This window comes from Nothobranchius furzeri, chromosome 3 (assembly GCF_043380555.1).
Source record: "Nothobranchius furzeri strain GRZ-AD chromosome 3, NfurGRZ-RIMD1, whole genome shotgun sequence".
Classification (NCBI taxonomy): domain Eukaryota; kingdom Metazoa; phylum Chordata; class Actinopteri; order Cyprinodontiformes; family Nothobranchiidae; genus Nothobranchius; species Nothobranchius furzeri.
The window spans coordinates 41195283-41219878 of NC_091743.1; the positions used below are offsets into that span (position 1 = coordinate 41195283).

Here is a 24596-nt window from a genome sequence, read left to right on the forward strand (position 1 = left end):
AATCCTTCTGTTCTGTGGGAAATGAGTTTGTGATGAGTTTCAGGGGACATGTTCTGGGGGAGGAGGACCCTGAGCTGCTGTGATCCAAGGCACTTTCTCTCTCTGGTCAGGTCCTACTCTTCATGCATACCAGCAGCTTACAGAGACAGAGGTCGGACATTTCCGTTTAGGAGACTCGGAGCTCTACAGATACACATCAGTGTGTTTACAGGTGCTGGCCAGTAAATTAGAATATCATCAAAAGGTTGAAAATATTTCAGTAATTCCATTCAAAACGTGAAACTTGTACATTATATTCATGCAATGCACACAGACCAATGTATTTCCAATGTTCATTACATTTAAATTTGATATTCATAAGTGACAACTAATGAAAACTCCAAATTTGGTATCTCAAAAAATTAGAATATTCTGAAAAGGCTGAATATAGAAGACACCTGCTGCCACTCTAATCAGCTGATTTACTCAAAACACCTGCAAAGGCCTTTAAAAGGTCCCTCAGTCTTGTTTTGAAGGCACCACAATCATGGGGAAGACTTCTGACTTAACAGCTGTCCAAAAGACAATCATTGACACCTTGCACAAGGAGGGCAAGACACAAAAGGTGATTGCTAAAGAAGCTGGCTGTTCGCAGAGCTCTGTGTCCAAGCACATTAACAGACAGGCGAAGGGACGGAAAGAATGTGGTAGAAAAAAGTGTACAAGCTCTAGGGATAACCGCACCCTGCAGAGAATTGTGACGACAAACCCATTCAAAAATGTGGGGGAGATCCACAAAGAGTGGACTGCAGCTGGAGTCAGCGCTTCAAGAACCACCACGAGGAGACTCATGAAAGACATGGGATTCAGGTGTCGCATTCCGTGTGTCAAGCCACTCTTGAACATGAAACAGCGCAAGAAGCGTCTCGCCTGGGCCAAGGACAAAAAGGACTGGACTGATGCTGAGTGGTCCAAAGTTATGTTTTCTGATGAAAGCAAGTTCTGCATTTCCTTTGGAAATCAAGGACCCAGAGTCTGGAGGAAGAGCGGAGAAGCACAGAATCCACGTTGCATGAGGTCCAGTGTAAAGTTTCCACCGTCAGTGATGGTGTGGGGTGCCATGTCATCTGCCGGTGTTGGCCCACTCTGTTTCCTGAGGTCCAGGGTCAATGCAGCCGTCTACCAGGAAGTTTTAGAGCACTTCATGCTTCCTGCTGCTGACCAACTTTATGGGGATGCAGACTTCACCTTTCAACAGGACTTGGCACCTGCACACAGTGCCAAAACCACCAGCACCTGGTTCAAGGACCATGGTATCCCTGTCCTTGATTGGCCAGCAAACTCGCCTGACCTTAACCCCATAGAAAATCTATGGGGTATTGTGAAGCGGAGGATGCAATACGCTAGACCCAACAATGCAGAGGAGCTGAAGACGACTATCAGAGCAACCTGGGCTCTCATAACACCTGAGCAGTGCCACAGACTGATCGAGTCCATGCCACGCCGCATTACTGCAGTTATTGAGGCAAAAGGAGCCCCGACTAAGTATTGAGTGCTATACATGCACATTCTTTTCATGTTCATTCTTTTCAGTTGGCCAACATTAGAGAAACAAACATTTTTTCATTGGCCTTTAGAATATTCTAATTTTCTGAGATACCAGATTTGATGTTTTCATTGGTTGTCACCTATAAATATCAAAATTAAACGTAATAAACATCGGAAATACATTGGTCTGTGTGCATTGCATGAATATAATGTACAAGTTTCACGTTTTGAATGGAATTACTGAAATATTTTCAACCTTTTGATGATATTCTAATTTACTGGCCAGCACCTGTATATGTCTGAGTAAACACAACTGCTGCAGTTGACTGAATCGCTTCAGAGTTGAGAGGATCAGGATCTTGACTTTAAAAAATCAAACCTCCAGATGTGTGACACAGCGTTAAGTACACTCTGATAGGACCCGCTGTCTCGTCTGAAATCGATAATGTTTTTTGTTTTTTCATTTATCTTTCTAGTTTTTGTCAAATACTCACGCTGATACTAAAATATGATGTACAAAATAAAGAAATTAAGCATTTATTTTGAAAGGGAAAAAACTTAGGGTCATAAAATATGTTTTTAACCCTCTGGAGGCAGGTGTTGCCGATTAGCAACGTTAAAACCTACCTACCTGGTTACTCCACACACGTATCTCATGAGCATTTTCTAACTCAGTAGTACCCCTGAAGGGCTTAGTTGTTCGTCCTTTTATCAAAACTTATTTTGAGCCCGAGAGGGTTAAAGGATTTCTCGTAAAGCTGGATGATTCTGTTTTGTTACAGAAATTATAAAACAACAGTCCTCATTGGACTTAAGTCACTTTTATGTTTATTGCACCATTAAAATGATGAAAAGCGATGATGTCATGATTACATCTATAATCTCACAACACATACTGAATACTGATCTATGTGCTTTTGCAATATTGTGAGAGTACTGTCGAGACTGGACTAAAACTGCTGCATTAGCGTTGTTTGGTGCTTTAATATGATCCGAGTATGAAACTCTGACATCACAAATGTCAAGTTTGTGCGTTCCTTGAAGGATTTTCTGTTGGTATTAGTCCAGGTTGTGTAGGCAGCGGCCCTAGCAGGAAAGCCCAGACATGCAGCCACTTCCACTTAGCCTGGCAAGCCATCATATCATATTTATGTTTGTGTTTATTTATTTGGCAGACGCTTTCATCCAAAGCGACTTACAATTTATAACCTATAGGGCATGTTGTGATCTGTGGGGGAAACCGGAGTACCAGGAGGAAACCCACGCATGCATGGGGAGAACACGCAACTCCACGCAGAAAGGCCGCAGCCTTATATGTGGATATATGTCTGCCCCACAACCCATAGACAGAGCTCGGCTGTCAGTCAAAATCTTCGGTTGTCTTAAAATTTATTTAGGAAGCCCCACTTTCAAACGATGACAACTGTCCGTAGCTTCGTAGCTAAGCTTTGCATCAATTTGTACCTTTGTCTCCTCGCAGTTGCTGTTTTCATTTGCACTGTCACTTTCCCTTGCTTTCATCTAGTAATGTCATAAATACGAATAAATATTTAACATCTAATCTGAACAATATTTGTAAGATTGCCTGTTGTTAGTAGATGGATGGACTGTATCAGGGAGGGGGTTAAAGGGCGTCTTCCTGGGTCGTCGGTAAGGACACAAGTTCAGGCTTCATTTCAACGTGGCCTCTTTATCCTCAGGTGAACAGTAGTAGCAACAGCAACGCACGGGGGCACGCAGAACAATGATGCAGGGCTGAGCAATGAGTATTCAACTCACTAAGAATTACCCAGAGTTAACAGGGATGTTGGTAGGTGTGTGTGGCCTAAAGGAAGAACAGATTAACATAAAATATATTCTGCCCCATTTGTTCAAACTAACACAACATAGTAGGAGAAAAACCCTCTAAACCAGGGGTGTCAATCATGCGGCCCGCGGGCCAGATGCAGCCCACACACAGGTTACGTCCGGCCCACGAGATGGTTGTATAAACTTAATTTTCAAACTACAATGTAGAGTGAAAATAAACTCTAATTTTTCAATTTAAAAGAACTGCTGTTCCCAACACGTCTACTAGATGGTGCAATAGACTTAAGCAAGCAAGCCGTTTATATTCAGCCAGAACAAGTACATCAACCAAGTGCAACAGGTGTTCTGATGCTACTTTGTTTTGCCCCGATATCAAATCCGGCGTGTACATTTTGTGCTTCAGCCCAAGATGCCTCTGTCAAAAAGGAGAAAAGTGGACACAGAGTGCAGGTTGTTCCAAGAAAAATGGACATCCCCCTATTTTTTCATGGAAGTGAACGGAAAAGCTGTGTTTGGTGTGTTCACAGCATGTTGCAGTGCTGAAAGAATATAGTCTTTGTCGCCATTACGTGAGTCTTCATGCCGAAAAATATGACAAATTTGAAGGACAGAGAAGGTGAATGAACCGTTGGCCGGACTGAAGAAACAGCAGCCTGCGTTTTCTCACAGCCGAGATATCAGTGATGCTGCAGTGAAAGCTAGCTACCTGATTGCTAATGAAATTGCAGTGGCTTCAAAACCATTTAGTGAGGGGGCATTTGTAAAAATGTGAATGATGAAGGCAGCGGAGAAAAGTGCCAATCTTTTGCAAAAATCAGCCTGACCAGAAACACAATTCCAGACAGGATTTCCGATATTTAAGCGGATTTGGACAGCCAACTGAAGGAAAAAGTAAAGTCCTTTATTGCTTTTTCAGTTGCTATTGATGAAAGCACAGACATTACAGATGTAGCTCAACTGGCGATTTTCATCCGCGGAGTTGATGACACGTTGACCGTCACCGAGGAGTTTGTTGAGCTGGTGCCCACGACGGATACAACAACAGCAGCTGATATTTTCACCACACTCATTGGAAGTCCTGGACAGGGTCAGAGTGCAATGGTCACACGCTGTAAGCCTCGCTACAGATGGTGCGCCCTCAATGACTGGGAGAAAAAGCAGGTTTTAATTTACCGGTCGGGCCCACTTGGAACTAGATTTTCCTCAATGTGGCCCCTGAGCTAAAATGAGTTTGACACCCCTGCTCTAAACAGAAAATAATATAATAATCAGCAGGCCCAGATCACCTTGGTCTGGACAACCCAGTCTACATGGCCACACCAACTAAAAACCCTCTGGGTAAACTGCCAGGGCAGACATGTTACAAGGAGGTTATCTAGTGGCCATTTCAGGGATTTACCAACGCTCAAATATTCTGAGATTCTAAACCAGATTACCCACTTTTACATCTATAAACCACCTCACATCCAACACTGCAACCTACACACATGCATAAAAAAGGCAACAGGGACCTGCTCTCTCATACAATAAAGCAGTGCAGATTCATGACAGAACTGTCAAGCATAACTATGACGTGAGAACATTCAAGAACACCACGAGGCAAACAAACTTATTCCTAACACATTATGTAAGCAGGTCCAGTAAACAAATGATTACTTCTGTTCTGGTCCTGCTGGACCTGAATGCAGCCTTTGACACTGTTGACCATCACCTGCTACTGGAGAGGCTGAGAGTCTGGGTAGGCCTATCAGGATCTGCTCTGGAGTGGTTCTCCTCTTATCTTTCTGAGCGCTCCTTTTCTGTGGCCGTCTCCAAGTTTAGGTCCTCCACCACCTCCCTTACCCATGGTGTCCCACAAGGTTCTGTGCTGGGGTCTCTGCTCTTCCTCCTCTATCTGCTTCCTCTTCAGCACACCCTGAGCTCCTTCAAAGGAATCTCCTACCATCTTTATGCAGATGACATCCAACTGTACATCTCCTTTAAGCCCCATGAGATGTCTAAGCTGCAGCTGTTACACACCTGCTTAGACTCTATCAAAACCTGGATGGTGGGAACTTTCTACAGCTGAATGAAGATAAGACTGAGATCCTCATCTGTGCCCCAGACAAGCTGGTCCCCAAAGTCAGAGACTCTCTTGGTCAGCTTGCTTCCCACACCAGATCTTCTGTCAGGAATCTTGGTGTGACCTTTGACCCAGCTCTCACCCTGGATTCTCATGTCAGTTCTCTTGTTGGCTCTTCCTTCTTCCATCTCAGGAACATTGCTAAGCTGAGTCCCATTCTGTCCCACTCTGAACTTGACACAGTTCTCCACACCTTCATCTCCTCACGCTTAGACTACTGTAACTCTCTTTTCACGTGTCTGAACAGAACCTCCCTGAACCGTCTACAGGTGGTTCAGAATGCCTGTGCTCGGCTTCTGACCAAGTCCTCCAAACACACCCACATCACCCCGCTTCTCCTCCAGCTTCACTGGCTGCCAGTCAACTTCAGGGTTCATTTCAAGATCCTGGTTCTGGTCTACAGGGCCTTACATGGACAAGCACCATCTTACATTGGTGATCTTCTTAGTCCCTACACCCCCAGCAGGTCCCTGAGGTCCAGTGATCAAAGCCTACTGGTTGTGCAGCACCAGGCTAAAGACCGAAGGTGACATGTCATCTGCTGCTGTGGCCCCCAGACTCAGGAACTCTCTCCCCCTGAGTCTGAGATCAGTGGACTCAGTGGTCTCCTTTAAAAAACAGCTGAAGACTCACTTGTTCAAGCTGGCTTTTGTATGACCTTCTTCACCACTCTCTCTTTATTCTGCTCTCCCCACCTATCCCACCTTCCTCAGGATCCACTGATTTCCCTCTTTCCTGTTCACTCTCTCTCTTTCTTAACATCTTTTTTAATCACAATTGCCTATTTTTGCTCATTTTAATATATTTTTAAACATTTTCTAAATGCTTTTTTAAAATATTTTTACAATTTTTGTTTTTGTGAAGCGCCTCGTGATTTTTATCTTGAGAGGCGCTATAGAAATGATATTTTCTTCTTCTTCTTCTTCTACTTAGCACCAAAGCTGACTTAACCTGGGAACTAGCTAAGTAAAAAAGTCTCCTCCACTCTGCCGTCTCATGTGCTTCTCCACCTGCTCTGCTCGGTGGTCTCCTCTGCACTGTCGTCAGCTCTGCTCTGAGAGAGTGAGAGCGTGAGTCTGCGAGTGTGCCACCTGGTGGCCTTTCCAACAATGTTTGTAACCCATCTATATAATAAGAAAAAGCACACACAGCGGGCTGTACTCACTGAGGTTCTGCGTTTCTTCAGTGCAGCAGGGACATTTTCGTATGCAGAAGCGTGTTGTGTTCTGTAACCACTAGGGGCAGTATACGGTCTGATGAGAGAGACCAAGAAGAAGAGATGTACAGCTGCCTCCATGTTACTTGAGCTCTGCTGTCATGCCGACATTAAAGTGAGATGAAAAGTAATTACTGCCTGCTTTATCACAACTACAAAACATAACAAGTGGCGACGAGGATCTGCTTGAGGACGACATGGCTCTTGCTGCTATGCCTTCTCCCCCTCCTTTTCTTCCGTGTCCGGGTGAGCCTAGCATACCGCTCGACACGTGGGCCTGCTGAACACTGGCGCCACCATTACCTCTGACCATCACCAGCAGGCAACGTGGGTTAAGTGTCTTGCCCAAGGACACAACAGCAGCTGGTCAGAGCTGGGATTAAACATGCAACCTTCCGATTACTGGACAACCTGCTCTACATCCTGAGCTACTGCTGTGCCAAAACTGAAATGTTTGTGAAATGTTTCTAGCTTGCAGTGGTCAAGACCAACAAAATGTTCTCCAAGACAAGAAAACTATTCAACTAAAGCTAGTGCCCATGTGCAGTATGGGGGCCAAAATTAAGACTACTGCCCAGCAGCAGGAGGCTATATAAGTTCCGAAGCAAACTACTGATCTGATTAATGATAAGCTGGCGCCGGTAACTGAGAGGCTGGCGCTGCTTACTGAGAAATAGCACCTTTACCGGCGTCACTACTAGATACGCTAGGGACTAGCAGCCCTCGGCTGGTCATTGACTGGATCTCACACTCCCTCTGCTGTCTATTAGCGTGGGTAGGCTAGCATTAGCCTGGATAGGCTGGTGTTAGCATTGGAGAGGCTAGCCATTAGCGTGCCTAGGCTTGCCACTAGCTGGATTTCCTACCTCCTCGACAGACCATTAGCATGGATAGGCTGGCGTTAGCATCGGAGAGCCTAGCCATTAGTATGTCTCGGAGAGTCACTAGTCAGCTAGTGGCCAGCCTAGGCATGCTAATGGCTAGCCTCTCCAATGCTAACACCAGCCTGACCAGGCTAACGCTAGCCTATCCATGCTAATAGACAGCAGAGGGAGTGTGAGATCCAGTCAATGACCAGCCGAAGACTGCTAGTCCCTAGCGTATCTAGTAGTGACGCCGGTAAAGGTGCTACTTCTCAGTAAGAAGTGCCAGCCTCTCAGTTACCGGCGCCAGCTTATCATTAATCAGATCGGTAGTTTGCTTGGGAAATTATATAGCCTCCTGCTGCTGGGCAGTAGTCTTAATTTTGGCCCCCATACTGCACCTCTACTGCACTGCTGCCCCATGACTCGACCCCAAATAATGGGAGGAAAATGGATGGAAGTTTCCATGTCGCCTGATCTATTAGAACAGAAAATCTTGTATACATAGCTGCAAAACTATGTTGGCTTAAGTAGAAACATTCATTCTCATTTTAGGACAACTGCTACAGCAGGACCAAAAGCTCAATCCAGGTCAGTCCTTCCATGCTCTGCATTTTTAAAGGTTCAGATAGTGACCACTTGGCACTAGATGACTCATCACTGCACAGGTCAGAAGTCTTTTAATACCATCTCATCCTCTGGTGACCATAGTGTTATGGCTGATCAGCATTCCTCAGTAGCATCAGCGAGAGTTGAAACCGCATGAGAGACACAGAGAGAGAGCACATGACTTCTGTTACCTGACTAATGGGATTGCTGCTCGGACGAATCCTTCAGGCTCTTGAACCATGAAGAATGCAGAGTCCTGTACAACCATGCATCCCAGAGCAGGAGTACATCTTCTGTTAATTATTGTGACAGGGCCTCTTGACCTCTAACATCTCCTGCATTCCTTAAGTCTCTTCATCCCATGTGCCCTACGTCAGATCCCACGGAGAAGTCAGGATGGGTTTGGAGACATGTGACTGATCAAACTTCAGGCCTGATGGCGAAATGGTGTGAAGCCAGTCAGTGTTTACAGTCTGAGGTTGGAATGATAGCTAATGGTCTGCAGGTTGGTACATTCTCCTAACAGGTGGGCAATTTCAAGGGGGATGTCAAGTTGAGTCAATATGTGGTCAGAGGTTACAGAAAGAGACTTGGCAACAAAAGCCTGCCAGCTGGAAGTTGGTTTGTGTGTGGTAGTAATAAAACTGGAGTAATAATCGAGCTGACATGGTGCAGGGCCAGGAGGGCACGAGGCCCAGCTTTCACCTGCAGAGGGTACTGTAGAATTACCGGTAAAATGACCACAGGAATATAATAAGGGTTAACAGTGGCCAAAGAACTTTAATTAATTGGAAGCAGCCACACAACAACCCCCAAAATGGTCCATCTGAATCTAGAGAGATTAGACTAAATCACCACGAATGTAAAATAGCCGCAAAGAGATACTCAGTAGCCCCATCCTGTGTATGGACACAGGGTAGATGGTGCCTAAGTTCAGTCACTGAGTGAAAGGTGAGGTTACAGCTGGACAGATGATCAGAAAATCACAGGGTCACTCGTGGAACTGAATGAGACCGCAAACCGCTGACACCCACTCGCACCTAGGAGCAATTCAGTGTCAAATGAACCTGGCATGCTGCTTTTGGTCAGTTGGAGGAACCCAGAGGTAACCCACAAAATGCATTGGGAGAAGATGCTAACTCCATGCAGAATGGCTGCAGTGGGATGTTGAACTTCCTGTTGCAAGACAACAAAGTAAAAATATTACACAATATCAAAGAAAATTTAAAGAGTACATAATAAATAAGTATGAAAATTTAAGTTGGCGAGCGCCTGGTGGCCGGGCTTTCACCCATGGAGCCCGGCCGGGCACAGCCCGAATAGGAAACGTGGGCCCCCCTTCCCATGGGCTCACCACTCGTGGGAGGGGCCAAAGGGGTCGGGTGCAGTGTGTGACGAGTGGTAGTCGAGGGCGGGGAGCTTGGCGGTCTGATCCTCGGCTACAGAAGCTGGCTCTTGGCACATGGAATGTCACCTCACTGGTGGGGAAGGAGCCTGAGTTGGTGCGTGAGGTTGAGAGGTTCTGATTAGATATAGTCGGACTCACCTCAACGTAATTACACCTCCTGGGTGTCATTTTGTTTGGGGTTTACATTTTTTGAACTACTGAAAATGAAAAACCACGAATGGAGAGAGAATGAACAATCACTACAAAATGAAAGGAGCAATGGGATGGCAGTTTTACTGCCGGGCAATTAGTGAGTTAGGGCAGCAAATCATTGGGCTCAAGCTGATTAATCACTCTAAAGCAGAGTGTTGTGCTCCGAAACCACATCTTTAAAACGGAGACTGTGAGGTAAAATGAGAACTTGGTAAGCGCCGATGCGTTTATCACCCAGGGGATGAAAAAGATGTTTCTCTACATCCAGGAAACCGGATGGAATGACAGTGATCGAGTGATTGTGAAATGATTGATGACTAAAGCTAGGGTGTTGTGTTGCGTTAGTGTAAACGTTGTCTCTACAGTGTAGTCTTTGATCTTTTAAAAAACTATAAAATAATAACAGTAATAAAGCAGCCACGGTTGCATCAGAGGCTCTTGTCAGAGTAATAGTTAGCATATTGGCAGAAGCTGTTATGGTTGTATCCTGATGCACACCAGGCGAAGCCAACCAGTTGGTGTGGTTGTCTCTCGTTCTTTCATCTGATAACCAAACAAGACTTTAACACAGCTTCAGTTTTACCAAATCTCTGCTACAACACATCTGTTTTGAATAAGTGATTAACAGGCATCTGTGGAACTTGAGGACACGTCCAAAACGCAATTCAATGACTGAATCAAGTGTGTTGGAGAAGAATAAAACTCACGCATGTAGGATAAAAAAAACGTATGACGACCAGGACACCACTGTTATAAAGTCTATAGTTTAAAAAGTTACATGTGCATTTTTTGTATTAGTATGGAAATAAAGTACACAGTATAAGGAAAGGTGGACTGGTAGCGGACCGGCTCCTACCCAGGAATGAGCTCCCCGTCCCGCTGGGAGGCTTTCAAACACCGCCACCACCCGCTGCAGCCTGTGGCGGGGTGCTGCAGCCGGCTCTAGCCCAGGAATGAGCTCTCCCCGCCCGAGTAGCCCCTGAATGCAGTACGCAGATCGGGTCAGGGCGCTACTTTAGACTCCGCCCACCGCGCGGGCGCCATGTTGAAAAAACCCATGTAGAGGCCGGCCGCCATTTTAGATAGGTCTCCTTCGCCCCCAGTGCACTCTACAGAGGAACGTGTTAACTAAAAACACATTTTATTAAGATTTTTCACAAAATCGAATATGGTATGGCATGATAATTAAAATATAATTAAACTAAATAAAATTAAATATAAAAATCTATCTGTTAGAATTTAAGTTAGGTGCAACGTGGACGGAGTTAAACGTTTGACCCCACTCACTGAAACCGCTGAGGAGGGTGTGTGTGACTGTGACAGAGAGACAAGTAGCACGCAGAATGGAGGTAGGCATGGATTTTCATTCAGTTTTAAAGATACTAAGCATTAATGTTGTGGCGAAAATGTTATTAACCTGGACTTTAAAAGTCTTTTTCTGAGTTTTAGATTAATGTAATGGTAAAAAAAGTTTTCTCAGCTGTACATTATAAAGATATGTACTTTAAAAGTCTTATTCTGAGTCCTAGATTAATATAATATCTGGCACGACGTACTGTTGATAAGAAATATAGCGTTAGGGAAAAATGTTATGTGATCACTTTTGGGGGGAAATGGGTCAGGCTTTCAGAATCTGTCTGTGCAGCATCAGGCATTGTTCAAACCAGTATTACTACACACAACCCCCAAGGTTGTAGGAATGGGATGTGACAAAGAGGGTTTTGCTGTCAGTACTCCATTTACATAAAACCAGTATGCTTAAAATAAGCTAGTGACCTTTTTAACATTTTGTATTGTTATTATGCCTTTAAGAAGCACAATCCGTTTCCTTTCCAGCGGAGGCTGAGAACAGGCCAGAACGGGGAGCAGGGAACATTTACCTGCTCTGGGCTTTTCTAATTTCACTGTTTCTGCCTTCTCCAACTTGTATTTTGATGTTTATTGTGTTTACTTTTGATTAGGAGAATTCTCTGCTGAAGGACAGCTTTGAGGCAGCAAGGTGGTGTGGCACCAGATCCTTCAAAGGAAAACTCTCCCTTCCCCAGGTCATCACCATGGACAAGGAGGCTTCCTCGAGGGCGGTACAGATGTTACACATGTGTGATGGCCTGGATGACGATGATGAGGAGCTTAAAGATGTGAGGAACCAATCCTGTTCGCTTTTAGTTTGCAGGTAGACTACGAGGAGTTCTGTGTTGAACTTTGTGACAAGAGGAAGATGCAAGTGTTTGCAGGATTTGACGCCCCACAAAACCTTTTTCCCTGCAGGAATGTGTTTAGAGTGTTTGTGTCTGAGTGTTATGGGAATCATTTTTGTGTTCAGTTTCCTCAGTAAGTTGTTTTTTTAGAGGAGAGTTAAGATTTTTGTGTGCTTTTTGGTTCTTTTGTTTGTATTTTCTATACCTGTGTTCTACTGTTGGCTTTTGTTTGCGTTATTAAATTGACCTTTTTTAAACATTAAGTCTGTATCCTTGGGTCCACTGTCTCACCACCCCACCTCAAACCCTGGCATGTTTTAATAAGTGTCAATGGCACAATTCAGTCTTAATGTAGCCGACATAACTGAGTGCACAAAAACTTGTACATGTGTCTATATCTATACTGTTTTCACACTAACTTGTAAAATTAATATATAAAAAAATTAATAAAATAATGGCAGCATGGATAAAATAATGGAATTACAGTTAAAAAGAAGACTTTTGACACGTTATAAATAAGAATGTTTAATCAAATGCATGAACCTTTTTCATTGCTATTTCTGCTTTAATATAGTTAGAAGCCCAATATTAAATGTCAATTTCACTTCACTGTTCGTGTTCAGGTGGACTAGGTAATAAGTTTTTAGTTCAGTGGGAGCTGAACCTCAGTAAAAGGTCGTGAGGGCTCGTATTACCATCGTTTTAGTACTGTTTTATTAACAGTATATAGAATATTACATAACCTTAGTATTTGGTGGTATTTACATAAACACATAAACACCAGACCTGATCATGATATAAATAATAATGAATGGTGCCCCATACAACAGCTTTTCTAATTTAATTATAAGCTCAGGTGTAACATATCAGAGCCAGAACTGTTCTTATTGTCAGTAGCAGTAAAGGTCCGTTTACAGCACCAGGAACTTGTCTTGGTGTCAGGTGCAATAATAAATAATGGTACCAAAACAGTTAATAGACATACTATAAATACCAAAGAGTAGAATAAAGAATAATAAGATTATCAGAACAGATTTGAGTCAAAAAATGGCACCTATTTCATTTAACTTAATCATCTGCGTTTTCTACATATTTCATTGAAATCCACAGAACAGGTTATTTGATTATCATTGTTCTGCTGACATCATAGACATGAATTCATAGATGATTGGGTGCTGGAGAGCATCGCCGCCATATCAGATGGGTCTCTACTCTCCAAAGTCAATGCAGAATGAGCAGCTGATAGAATTTTACATTTTAATTTATTTAGTTTAATTATATTTATATTTTAATTATCATGCCATACCATATCTGATTTTGTGAAAAACATAGATAAAATGTGTTTTTTAGTTGTGTAAGCACATTCCTCTGTTAGAAATTAGTGCACTGGGGGCGAAGGAGACCTATCTAAAATGGCGGCCGGCCTATGCATGGGTTTTTTCAACATGGCGCCCGCGTGGTGGGCGGAGTCAGTTATAAGGGTTACAATCAAATCAACATTTTATGCAGGTGAGAAAATTTAATGCAATTTCTCATAACTCATTTTACTTTAATTGGTCTGAGATAATAATTTGGTCAATTTCCAGGGCACGTTATTTTAACATTCATCTTGTAATATATGTATTTATTTATTAGACATTTGCTATAACTGGGTTTATCCTGTGCATGGCATAATTAAGTTATTGAGTGAATCATCACAGTTGCCCTACAATCAGCTGTCTCTTTATTGTACAGAAAATAAAAATAAATACAAAGTGTAATATAACTAACTTACTGGTCTCTGTGAGGCAGCAGTTGGGAAGAAGCGGCTCTGGCCAGATGAACCTGCTGCAACCGACGGTGGATGATCATGGGGAGTGGACACCTGGAACATTAGCCCACATTTTCCTATTAGCTTATTTAGGCTTCATGTAATAATAATAGTGATAATAATAGTGATGATAATTTTTAAAGCACTTTTCAGCACGTCCAGGTCACTTTACAATAAAAACAGACTTTTATTGTTTTTCAGCTGGTTTAACACGTTTTTAGTTTGCTGTTTCCTTTCAACATTCATTTTTATGATTGTTTTTTTATTGCTTTCTTTTCATCATACACATTATATTTGTTCTTATGAGCTTTTTTGGTTGTCTTCAGCACCTTGGTCTGTAAGGTCGTGGAAGGTGGTTATAAATAAATGAAATGAAAATAAAATGGATTGCTAACACAGTTCTTAAGTCTGACTGTGAAGAGGCAGGCAGCTCACAACCAGCCACAGTTCACAGAGACTGAAAGACAGCCACTACTAACAGTTAGTGAAAATTTTTAAGAAGCACGGCTTCAATCTGTATAAAAATAAAGTTAGGTAAAAGCTATAAGGATGTCTGCAGCAGCACGGACACAGTGCCCCCGCCATCACCTTATCTTTTGCGAAAAACACATGATCGCGTGCCACATTTGGCCACTTATAAAGAGGCTCCCTGAAGCCGGCTCAGCTTTGCGATTGTTTACGTACAACCGTCCATTCCCAGTAACGGTAACGGCGTTGCAACAGTGGGAAAAGGGATTAATTAGATTATTCCATTACCTAAAAAAGAACGCCGTTAGTAACGCCGTTATACTTAAGTGTCATTACTCCCAACACTGGTTCCGGGGGAGGTGGAGAACATTGAGTCTAAGTGGGCCATGCTCCGTGCCTCCATTGTTGAGGCGGCCGACCAGGAATGTGGCCGCAGGGTATGTGCCTGTCGTGGTGTCAACCCCATTAGGGGTGCTGTCAAGCTGGAGGAGGAGTCCTATCTGGTCTTCTTGGCCTGTGGGACTCCACAATCAGCTGATGCGTACCAGGCAGTCCAAGTGGAATGCGGCTCGGGTGGTCACCAAGGTAAAAACCCGGGGCTCGGAGGGGTTCGGTGAGACCATTGAGCTAAATATCCAGGTTAGGGTTAGGGATTGGGGGGAAATCTGCATTTTTTATCAGTAAGAGTACTTATATGTGAGCTATTTATACAAAACTTTCACCACATGTCAGTATCAACTCAAGTACATATTTATTTAATGCATACACATCTAAACATTTGTGCCCATAAATTTGCGAGAAAGTGAGACGACACAGGGAAAAGTATTAAACATGAAGATAACAAGGAGCAAAGTGGTATAGAAAGCGAGGAGCCTCATTTAGCAACCATACGTGTGCACAGATCTGTGCATATTTCATGCATATAGGAACTAATTTACACATTGTGTGGTATTCATCATTTTTTACCAGTGCTCTCTGGAGTAAACACATTCTCCGTGAGCGCACCGAAAGGAGATCCTTCAGCTATGCTGTGATTTGAGACCAATTGTGGGTGACAGACAAACCACACAAATCAGATTCCAGTTCATATTTTACTTTGCAACTACAAGAACTCCCCAGAACCTCCTCTTCTGATCATACATGCCACGTTGTCAAGGTAACCAGACTGAATGACTCAGAGGACGTTGCTGTCATGGTCTCCATCTGCGTCTTCCCTCATGTGTCTCCTGATGTTCTCCATCCCTCTCTAGATTCCCCTTTTGTGTCTCATAGCGCCCTCATGTGTCCTTTGTCTGCGTCTCACTTATGTGTCTTCTGATGTAGCCCTTCTGATCATTCCCCTCAGGTCCGGTGTTCATGAAGTCATCCCCAGCCCCTCCAGGTGTAGCTCCAGCCTCTTTGTCCCCAGCTCGATGTGTGTGTGTGCATGCCCTTCCCCAGCTTGGTGTTTTGTGTGTCTGTTGGTGTGTGTATGTGTGTGTGAGTTTACGTATGTGTCAGTGTGTGTGTGTGTGTGTGTGTGTGTGTGTGTGTGTGTGTGTGAGAGAGCCCTTCCCTCTGTCTTTAGATAATTGTTGTTTAGTTTTGTGTCTTAGGTTTATTTGCCCTCCTCTGTTTCTGTTTTCCCATTTAGATAATTATATTCACCTGTCTTCCCTCCAGCCCTCACTCCACACACCTGCTGCCATTTTCCCTAATTACTCCTTCCTGTGTATATAAGCCCTGTCTTGTCTCTGTCTTGTGTCTGTCCATTGTGGTTATGGGCTCGACACACGGGAGGCGACATCGCCTCTCCTCCATTCATTTTCAATGAGACATGCGCGACAAAGCGATAATCGCGGGTCTCCCTCCTACCAAGCGAAACGCGAAAAACGTGCGTGTGAAATTTTGCGCTCGTGCACGTGTCATGCAAAGGCGACCCAGTGACACGATCTCAGAAAGTTGAAACATTTTCTACTTTTCATCGCTGTCGCTCGGACGAGGACCAATCAACGGAGTTTTCATTCACTGACCAATGAGCGGACAGGATGCTCCGTACACCTCCGAGCAAACAAGAAGGAGAAGTTGATTATTATTATGTTTTATATAGTAAAATCAGAAGTAAGATTTCACATAACTCTAGCAGCACATTGTGAAACATCATATCTACCACTTTTTTAAACTCTGAACCGCTTAAATAACCTTAATTCCCTCCAACCTGACACAGCCAATCAAAATAACGGAAGTTTCGATTTCGCCATGGAACAGAACGCTTAGACGGCTTTGCTGCTGCCGCTGCCGCGGATTGCCTCCCGTGTGTCAGGTAATAAAAGCGACGGTGACAAATTTTGCTGATTGCGGTCGTTTGTCGCCTCCCGTGTGTCGAGCCCATTATTCTGTCAGTCTTCTCTAGTCTCCAGTGTTTATGTCTCTAGTTTTGATTTTGGACTTTTGGCTCCCTGCCTTGGATTTATTCTTTGGTTCATCCTTCAAAATAAAGGATTTTTCTTTATATTATCACCTGCCTCGTGTCATCTTTGGTTCCTGCATTTTGGGTCCTACCATCCTGTATCGTGACAGTTGCACTCTGAGGCCTAGTCCACACGTAGCCGGGTTTTTTTAAAAACGAATACCCGCCCCTCCAAAAACTTGCATCCACACCACCGCGTTTTAAAAACAAACTCTGTCCACACGTACCCGGATAAATGCGTTGTTAAGGACATGCCAGACCTGTAGGCGGCAGTACTTCCCCCGTTCTTAACCTCGTCCTTCGTCTGTGGTCTTCCACAAGGAGCAGTAATTCCGCTTGCAAAAACAAACAAGCAAAAAGCGCTTGGACAATTGATGGATCGGGTAGTGACAGAGCGCAGATCTGAGGGCTTCCATGATGCCGGCTAGTGTAAACACAGGTCGCACACGTGATGTCAGCATTTTTTGTCGCAGAAAGTGACGTTGCGGACCTTAAAACTCCGGTTTTGTTTGTCCACACGCAGACACCCAAAACGGAGAAAACGCAGATCTTAACTTTGGCCGGAGTTTTTAAAAAGATCCGTTTTCGTGTGAAAAAACTCCGTTTTCGTGTGGATGACAGGCCAAAACGTAGGAGAATATCTACGTTTTGGCAGATCCCTGGCTACGTGTGGACAGGGCCTGAGACAACATTTCCAAATAAAACTAACTCCAACCAGAATGACTCCTTAAATGTAAATGATAACCTGTTACTCTACGACTGATCAGATTCTATTTTTTATTTCTTCCCGACAGGAATCTCTCCACTGTCCCAACTGTGTTTATAACCTCGTAACCAGTAACTAGTTTGGTTCTTTTGCACTTCGGCAGCCAGTGTCTTGATTTTCCAAGTAGAATACAGGAATCCCCTAACGAGCGAAGGACATAGTGTGACCACATGGTTAAGTGGGTCCATGAATGTTGAGTGATGGTGTGACGTAGATCTGTCAGGCTTTTCAAATCCTAGAGTTTCGCTGTCTGTCTTCTATCAGAAGCTAATGTTGGAGCTAGATGTAGGAGACTATTTTCATGTTCAGCCTGCATGAAAAACACAGAGTGACCGATTATAATCAGAAATAATCATTAAAAATGGGAAAACAACAACTAAGTAGACACATTCAATTCAAGTCAATTTTATTTATAAAGCGCCAAATCACGACAAGTGTCGTCTCAAGGCACTTCACATAGTAAACATTCCAATCCAGGTCAGTTCATTAAGCCAATCATAAGGAACCCAGCAAACTGCATCAAGTCACTGACTAGTGTCAGAGTCTTTACAGCAATCCTCATACTAAGCAAGCATTTAGCGAAAGTGGAGAGGAAAACTCCCTTTTAAGAGGAAGAAACCTCCAGAGGATCCTGGCTCAGTATAAGCAGCCATCCACCACGACTCACTGGGGATGGAGAAGACACACACACACACACACACACACACACACACACACACACACACACACACACACACACACACACACACACACACACACACACACACACACACACACACACACACACACGTTATTGCTTTATTGTAGTTATCCTAGTGAATCTATAATTAAATGGGTAAACTAGTATTAGCACACATCCAGTGGTTTGCTCACTAACACGTGTGAACATTTGCAGCGCTGACAGTCAGTGGAAAAGACAAACTAACACCGGATATCCATTTAGAAAGACTTCAAAATAAAATAACCGATCTACTGCACTTCATGGTTGGACAATCAATAAACTATTTTTAGGCATTTTTCTGCTGTTGAAACTGAACCAGGGTCTGAGCACTCAGAAGGTAATACTACAACTTTTCTCTGTACCAACATGGTGTTTTAAAGCTTCAAATGAAATGTGGAATAAAGTGATAAATTGTCTGTGTTTATATAGAACCTTCTAGAGTTCTTTAACCCCCATGGCACTTGACCAGTTAAATGTCCACACAAGGTCAAAAGGTCCCCACATTGCAGGATAAACCCAAGAAACTGTCCCCAGAAGGTAATGAATATACAGCGCACACACACGCGCACACACACACACACACACACACACACACACACACACACACACACACACACACACACACACACACACACACGCACACACACACGCACGCACGCACGCACGCACACACACACACACACACACACACACACACACACACACGTGTCACGTTCATTATGCAGGGAGAAGATGGGTGGAAATCTGTAGGGCTGACGGGAAACTTTTATTTTGAAAGGTAGAACCGGAACTCTTTCCTCTAAGACGCGCTGACCGGACCTTGACCCCCAGCTCGCACAGCAGCGGTGAACGGGGAGAACGGGGTGTCGGGGAGAAACGGGTAAACCAACGGAGGAGAAGGCCCCGTTAGGTCTCAAATGCCGTTTTACACAGACAGACCGACCGGCCGGCGGCCTCCACCCGGACCACGGCGGCAGTAATGAAGCCGGCTCCGCTGTTTTCACCGCACCAAGTGGAGACGTGACGGTAACCGACAGCCAGAGCAGCAGCCGGGGGGCTGCCGCCGCCTTGTTTTTCTCTGCCTCGCCGCTGCGGTCCTCCGGTCTGGACATGTGAAGATGCTCAGGATAATAAGAAGCGTCAGAGGTCAGCCTGCCGGATCGTTGCTCTAATCGGTCATCAAGAAACCGTTAGTCGCATGAAAGCTGCGGACCTCGGTCGTCTCCAGAAGCTCAGGATGAGGAAACCCAAAGTAAACCCCATGGTGTTTGCCCTGTGTCTGGGGTGTTTCATCATGGTCATCTTCTACTTCAACAGCAGTCTGAAACCAGGTGAGCACCAAAAACCAGACCTGCAGATCATTCACAAATTCACCTAAAACACCTCTGGTTGTAGTTCACCACCGGGACACTTATAAAAACCATTGAATGATCCGTTTGATGTGGAGACAAAAGAAGATCAGGTCAAACATTGACCAGGTGTGGTCCACCTTTGACCTTATTCATCAGGTTTTCTGCATACACTTCCAAACGTGTACATGTGAGGTAAGGGAATGGGCTGCGTTTTTAAAGGTTCCCTGATCTATTTCAGGGCTTCTTACTGTAATTATAATTAATTACATGTAACAAAGCTTTGAGTTCACAAAGGCGTCACTGACAGTTTTAATAATTGTGTCTTGAAGGAAAAATATCCTTATAATATAAATATAAATATAAATATCCTTTTATATTACTAATAAAAGACACAGTACTTTAGTACGTATACCTTGGTAGTACGAGGTTGGACTCTGTTTTTCCTCCAGAACCACCTTAATTCTTCATGTCATGGTAAACGTTCCTCAGAGGTTCGGGTCCAGATGTGACATGACATCATCACTCAGCTTAGTCCAGGACGGGAGCCTCCTGTTCCACCACATCCCAAAGGTTCGAGGCTGAGATCTGGTGACCTCCAGTGACCTCATTGTCATGTTCTAGAAACCAGAGATGATCTGAGCTTTGTGACATGGGGCATGATCCTGCTAACCATGTCATTTCTTCATTCTGATGCTCAGATGGAACTTCAGCAGGCTGTCGTCTAGAGGGGTTGCCATGTGATCAGCTGATTAGCTGTTTATGTTAAAGAACTGAACAGGTGTACCTAATAAAGTGGCACAGAGGTTTTTCATTCCAGTACAGAGCTGCTCTCAGCCTGATTACAGGATCTCTTTGTCTATATCACTGTTGACATTTTGGCACCCTATCATGTTGGCCGGTCCTGTCTGGTGTCTCCGGTTTCCCTCTGAAACACAGAACCCCGTTGAGGAACAGATTCATTGTCAGAATGATTAGCGTGATGTTCCCTCTGATTCTGTGGTGGATGGCTGGGAGCAGTTACAGCAGGGGTTGGCTCATGCAGAAATCTGCCCTCCACCTCCACCAGGTTTCACTTTGCCACATACAAAAGCCTCATTCAGACCTGCTGGCCCATATCAGGGCTCTAATGCATGTATGGCTCCTACTGTGAACGGGAACACTCCTAACTAAGAACTCGGTTAGTTCTGGATGTGGGATGTCTTCATGTTTGATGGAGATCTATGAAAGGCCAGTGTCCTGTTTGGATCAGACTAACTTCACACCCATAAAATCATTACCACGGCTCAAGAAAATGTTCTCGATCAGTGGATAATAAATCAATGGCATAGTAAAGATGTTGAAGGTGAAACAGGGCTCATGTCTGAGAGACGTAAAAATGGTAAAAGCCTCCAAACAATTGAGATCAGTGTCTTCAATGTTCTCTGAAAGTGGAGTCTTAATTCTGCCAAAAAAAGCCCATACATTTGTGAGTATAATAATAATTTTCTAATATTTTGTGAATTTGTAGAAAAAGTCAAATCTTTCAGGATTAGCCTCCTACATTTTAAAATAAGTGCGGGAGCATGTTTCTGAACAGGTTCCTGTGTGTGGTGGTGGGAAAACAGTGCAGTGAGAAGAAGTCGGCATTACACAGTAGTTACACATTTAACATAAGCCCAACGTTTACAACAGAGTAGGGCTTGGCGGTAAACCCAAAATTTACCGCTACTCAATTTTAGAACTCTTACCAACGCCATTTTGCCCGTAATGGTGTCCTGAAAAGGGGTGAGTAGGTTGCTGATGTCCATGTCCTTCTTAAAGAGCAAGTCACCCCCCCCCCCCCAAATCTACCCTTTTCCTGATATACTATATAAATGCATGTCTAATCGTGCGACAGACACGTGTAGTCAATAGTTTTGCACTTTAGTGCTTTTTTGTTAAAATTTTAATTTTCTGCCTACAACTGTCAGTGTTGTGCCGTTGTCAGGTAAAAACTCTGCACTGCATTTGAATATAAACCTGCCTAAGTGCAGTTTAAAATTGGAAGTGGGCACCGGCACTCGGGAGGAGGCTGAGAAATCCCCCTGCCAAGTGCTGTTGAATGTGCTCACTCCCAACGCCCTAAGTGTGTGTTTGCATGGAGTGTCATCGGTGGAAGTGTATAAGGTGCAAATAAAATTGGGGGGGCAGGTTGCCACAGGAATGTGGAAATGGGGTCCATTCCCACACTCCCTGACTTGTCCACCCCCCAAGTTCCTATGTGCATGTTTGTGTGATGATGTGAGGGAGCAGGAGGAGAGAAATATGCGGGGATGGGGAGGAATGGCTGGTTGGGTTTAGCCCTCCAGGGAGCCAGCTCCCCACTGGTCCCAATAGGCACCTCTGTTGTCAAACTGCCACCCAGGGCATGGAGACCCCAGCCCATCCTGCCAGGGCCCAAAGCAGCAGCATTACAGAGCCTCACGGAGTCCGAAGGTACCAACCCAGCCCCACCCCAGCAGAATATCTATGCCCATCCCTGCATTTGCACAACTTCCAGAATATATAAGACATAGGACATCCAGGTAAGGTTGGGTCCTCCCCCTCCTGGACCTCCCCCTCCCCTGTGATGGGACAGCAGAGGAGCCAAGGTCTACCCGAGGCCCCTGAACCCGGGCCAGGCACTGGTGCTTGTTCCTGCCTTCTTCCCGGCAGCATACATGTCAGGACCCGACCTCCAAGGCCCCGCCCAGATCCCCACACGGGGCCGGCCCCCCCCAGGCCCCCACCCAGACCCGCCCAGGGGCAATGCAGCTGCCAGGCAGTGACCCATTGCCGCCGCCAAGACCTCCAAGGGGCCCCACTCACAACCGCCAGTAGTCCACCCCCCGAGGCAACTCAAGCCACTCCAGAGGGGGGCAACGGCCCCCCTGTCCCAGACATCCCCAGTAAACCCACCCCCAGGGTACATCCGGATACTCCAAACTCAGACACCCCCCCCCCCCCCCCCCCCCCCCCCCACACACACACACACATCATCCCGCAGGACAACATCAATGGTCCCCCTTCATCGCTATGTGCTGGAACCGATCAAAGGAGCCCAGAGAGATTGATTTGAAGTGGAAGCAGAGGCTATATCAAGTGTAATATGATCTAACAAAAGATTTCCATACTGGTTGATGCAAAGAGTATCTCTATTTTTCCAATTCAAGAGGATAGTTTTCTTAGAGATGCATATGGCAGTCAGAACCACGTGAACCAAAGATGTTTCATTCGAGACATCGTCCAGGTTTCCCAGTAAACAAAGAGAGGAGGTGGTTGGGATATGACATTTCAGACACTTTGACAGATCCTCACATACACTACCCCAAAATTCCTGGACAGGTGGACAGGACCACAGTGCATGAATGTAATTGTCAGGAATGTTGTTTGTGCAGTGTGTACAGGTGTCAGACGACACAAACCCCATCTTGAACATCCTGTATAGTGTACTCTGTGTAGAATTTTGTACTGAATTAATTGTAAATTGGAGTGTCTGATCATTTTAAAAGTTTTTAAACAAGTTTGGGACCAGAAGTTCTGGTCAAAGCTGACTGATAGATCCACCTTCCATTTTTCAATAGGGATTGCTATTCTGTCGCCTATTTTGGGCAGTGTCTTATATACTTTAGACAGTAGTTTGGGGGGTTTGAGATTATAGAAGTCTAATACCCTTGGTGGTGTTTTTAATTCTATTTTATTGAACTTAAATTTTTGTTTGACTACAGATTTAATATGGTGGTATTCTAAAAAGCTATTCTTATCCATTCCAAATTGGGAGACTATTCTATTAAATGGGATGAAGTCCAATCCTTCATATATGTGTTCCAGTTATAGGATTCCTTTATTTTTCCAGTCCGGAAGGTTCATCATTTTATTATTTTGCAAAATATCAGGATTATTCCAGATAGGTATGCGTCTGCATGGTACTAGTGAAGACTCTTGTCATTTTAAGATACTCCCACCATGCTGTCAGAGAGGTGCTGATACTAATACTTTTGAAGCTTTCATGTTTTCTTATGCTTGAGCTAATAAATGGTAAGTCTGAAAGCTCTATCGTATTGCAAAGTGTCTGTTCTATATCTAACCAAGCCTCATCTAGTGGGTTATCTTGCAACCATCTTGGTATATATTGCAGCCTGTTGGCTAAGAAATAATAATAAAAGTTGGGTAGATCCAGTCCTCCTCTGTCTTTGGTCTTCTGAAGCGTTTTTAAGCAAATTCTTGGAGGTCTATCCAGCCAAAGGAATATGGTAATTGAGGAGTCCAGAGATCTAAACCAGTCAGCTGGTGGTTTGTTTGGGATCATTGAAAATAAGTAATTTATTCTGGGTAAGACCATCATTTTAATTGCAGCAACTCTCCCCATGAGTGATATTGGTAAGGATTTCCATCTTGCAAGATCATCTTCCACTTTCTTTAAAAGTGGGATGTAGTTTAGTTTGGTAAGATCTGCTAACTTGGGAGAGACATTAATTCCCAGGTATGTGATATTCCCTGACTCCAATTGTGTATTAAGCAAATTGACAAAAGAGAAATTAATTGTTAGAACTATGGATTTTAACCAGTTTATAGAGTAATCTGAAACTTTTGAAAAAGAGTTTATCAGTTTTATTGAATGAGAGAGAGTTGATTGAGAATTCCAGAGAAAGAGTAAAACATCATCTGCATAAAGACTCATCTTATGTTCTATTTTCTTACACTTTATCCCTTTAATACCCGTTTGCCTAATTGCTGCTGCTAGTGGTTCAATAAAGATAGCAAACAGTGAGGGGGAGAGTGGGCATCCCTGCCTGGTTCCCCTCTGAAGACAGAAGCTAGCTGATATTTGGTCGTTTGTCCTGACACGTGCTGTTGGTGAACTGTATAATGTTTGTAGCATGTTTATGAAGAAGTTCCCAAACCCAAATTTATGTAAAGTTGCAAATGAGAACTTCCATTTAACTCTATCAAAAGCCTTTTCTGCATCTAGAGATAATATACTAGTTTCTATGTTTCTACTGTAAGAGAAATCTATCAAATTAAGTAATCTACGTGAGTTAGTGGATGGCTGTCTACCCTTGATGAAACCAGTTTGGTCAGGGTGTAT

At 44.1% G+C, this 24596-nt stretch overlaps 1 protein-coding gene across 2 annotated transcripts in view; it reads left to right on the forward strand.

Moving 5' to 3' along the window:
- The first annotated feature begins 18959 nt into the window (after positions 1-18959).
- The window catches only part of LOC107385837 (carbohydrate sulfotransferase 11), a 29299-nt gene continuing 23662 nt past the window's right edge, over positions 18960-24596 (forward strand). The window contains exon 1 of one of the 2 annotated variants that reach the window (XM_054748107.2): positions 18960-19489. In XM_054748107.2, coding sequence (XP_054604082.2) covers positions 19357-19489 — 133 coding nt within the window. In that variant the 5' untranslated portion in view covers positions 18960-19356. The remainder of the gene's footprint in view (positions 19490-24596) is intronic. The other variant, XM_015959976.3, reaches the window with a different exon arrangement.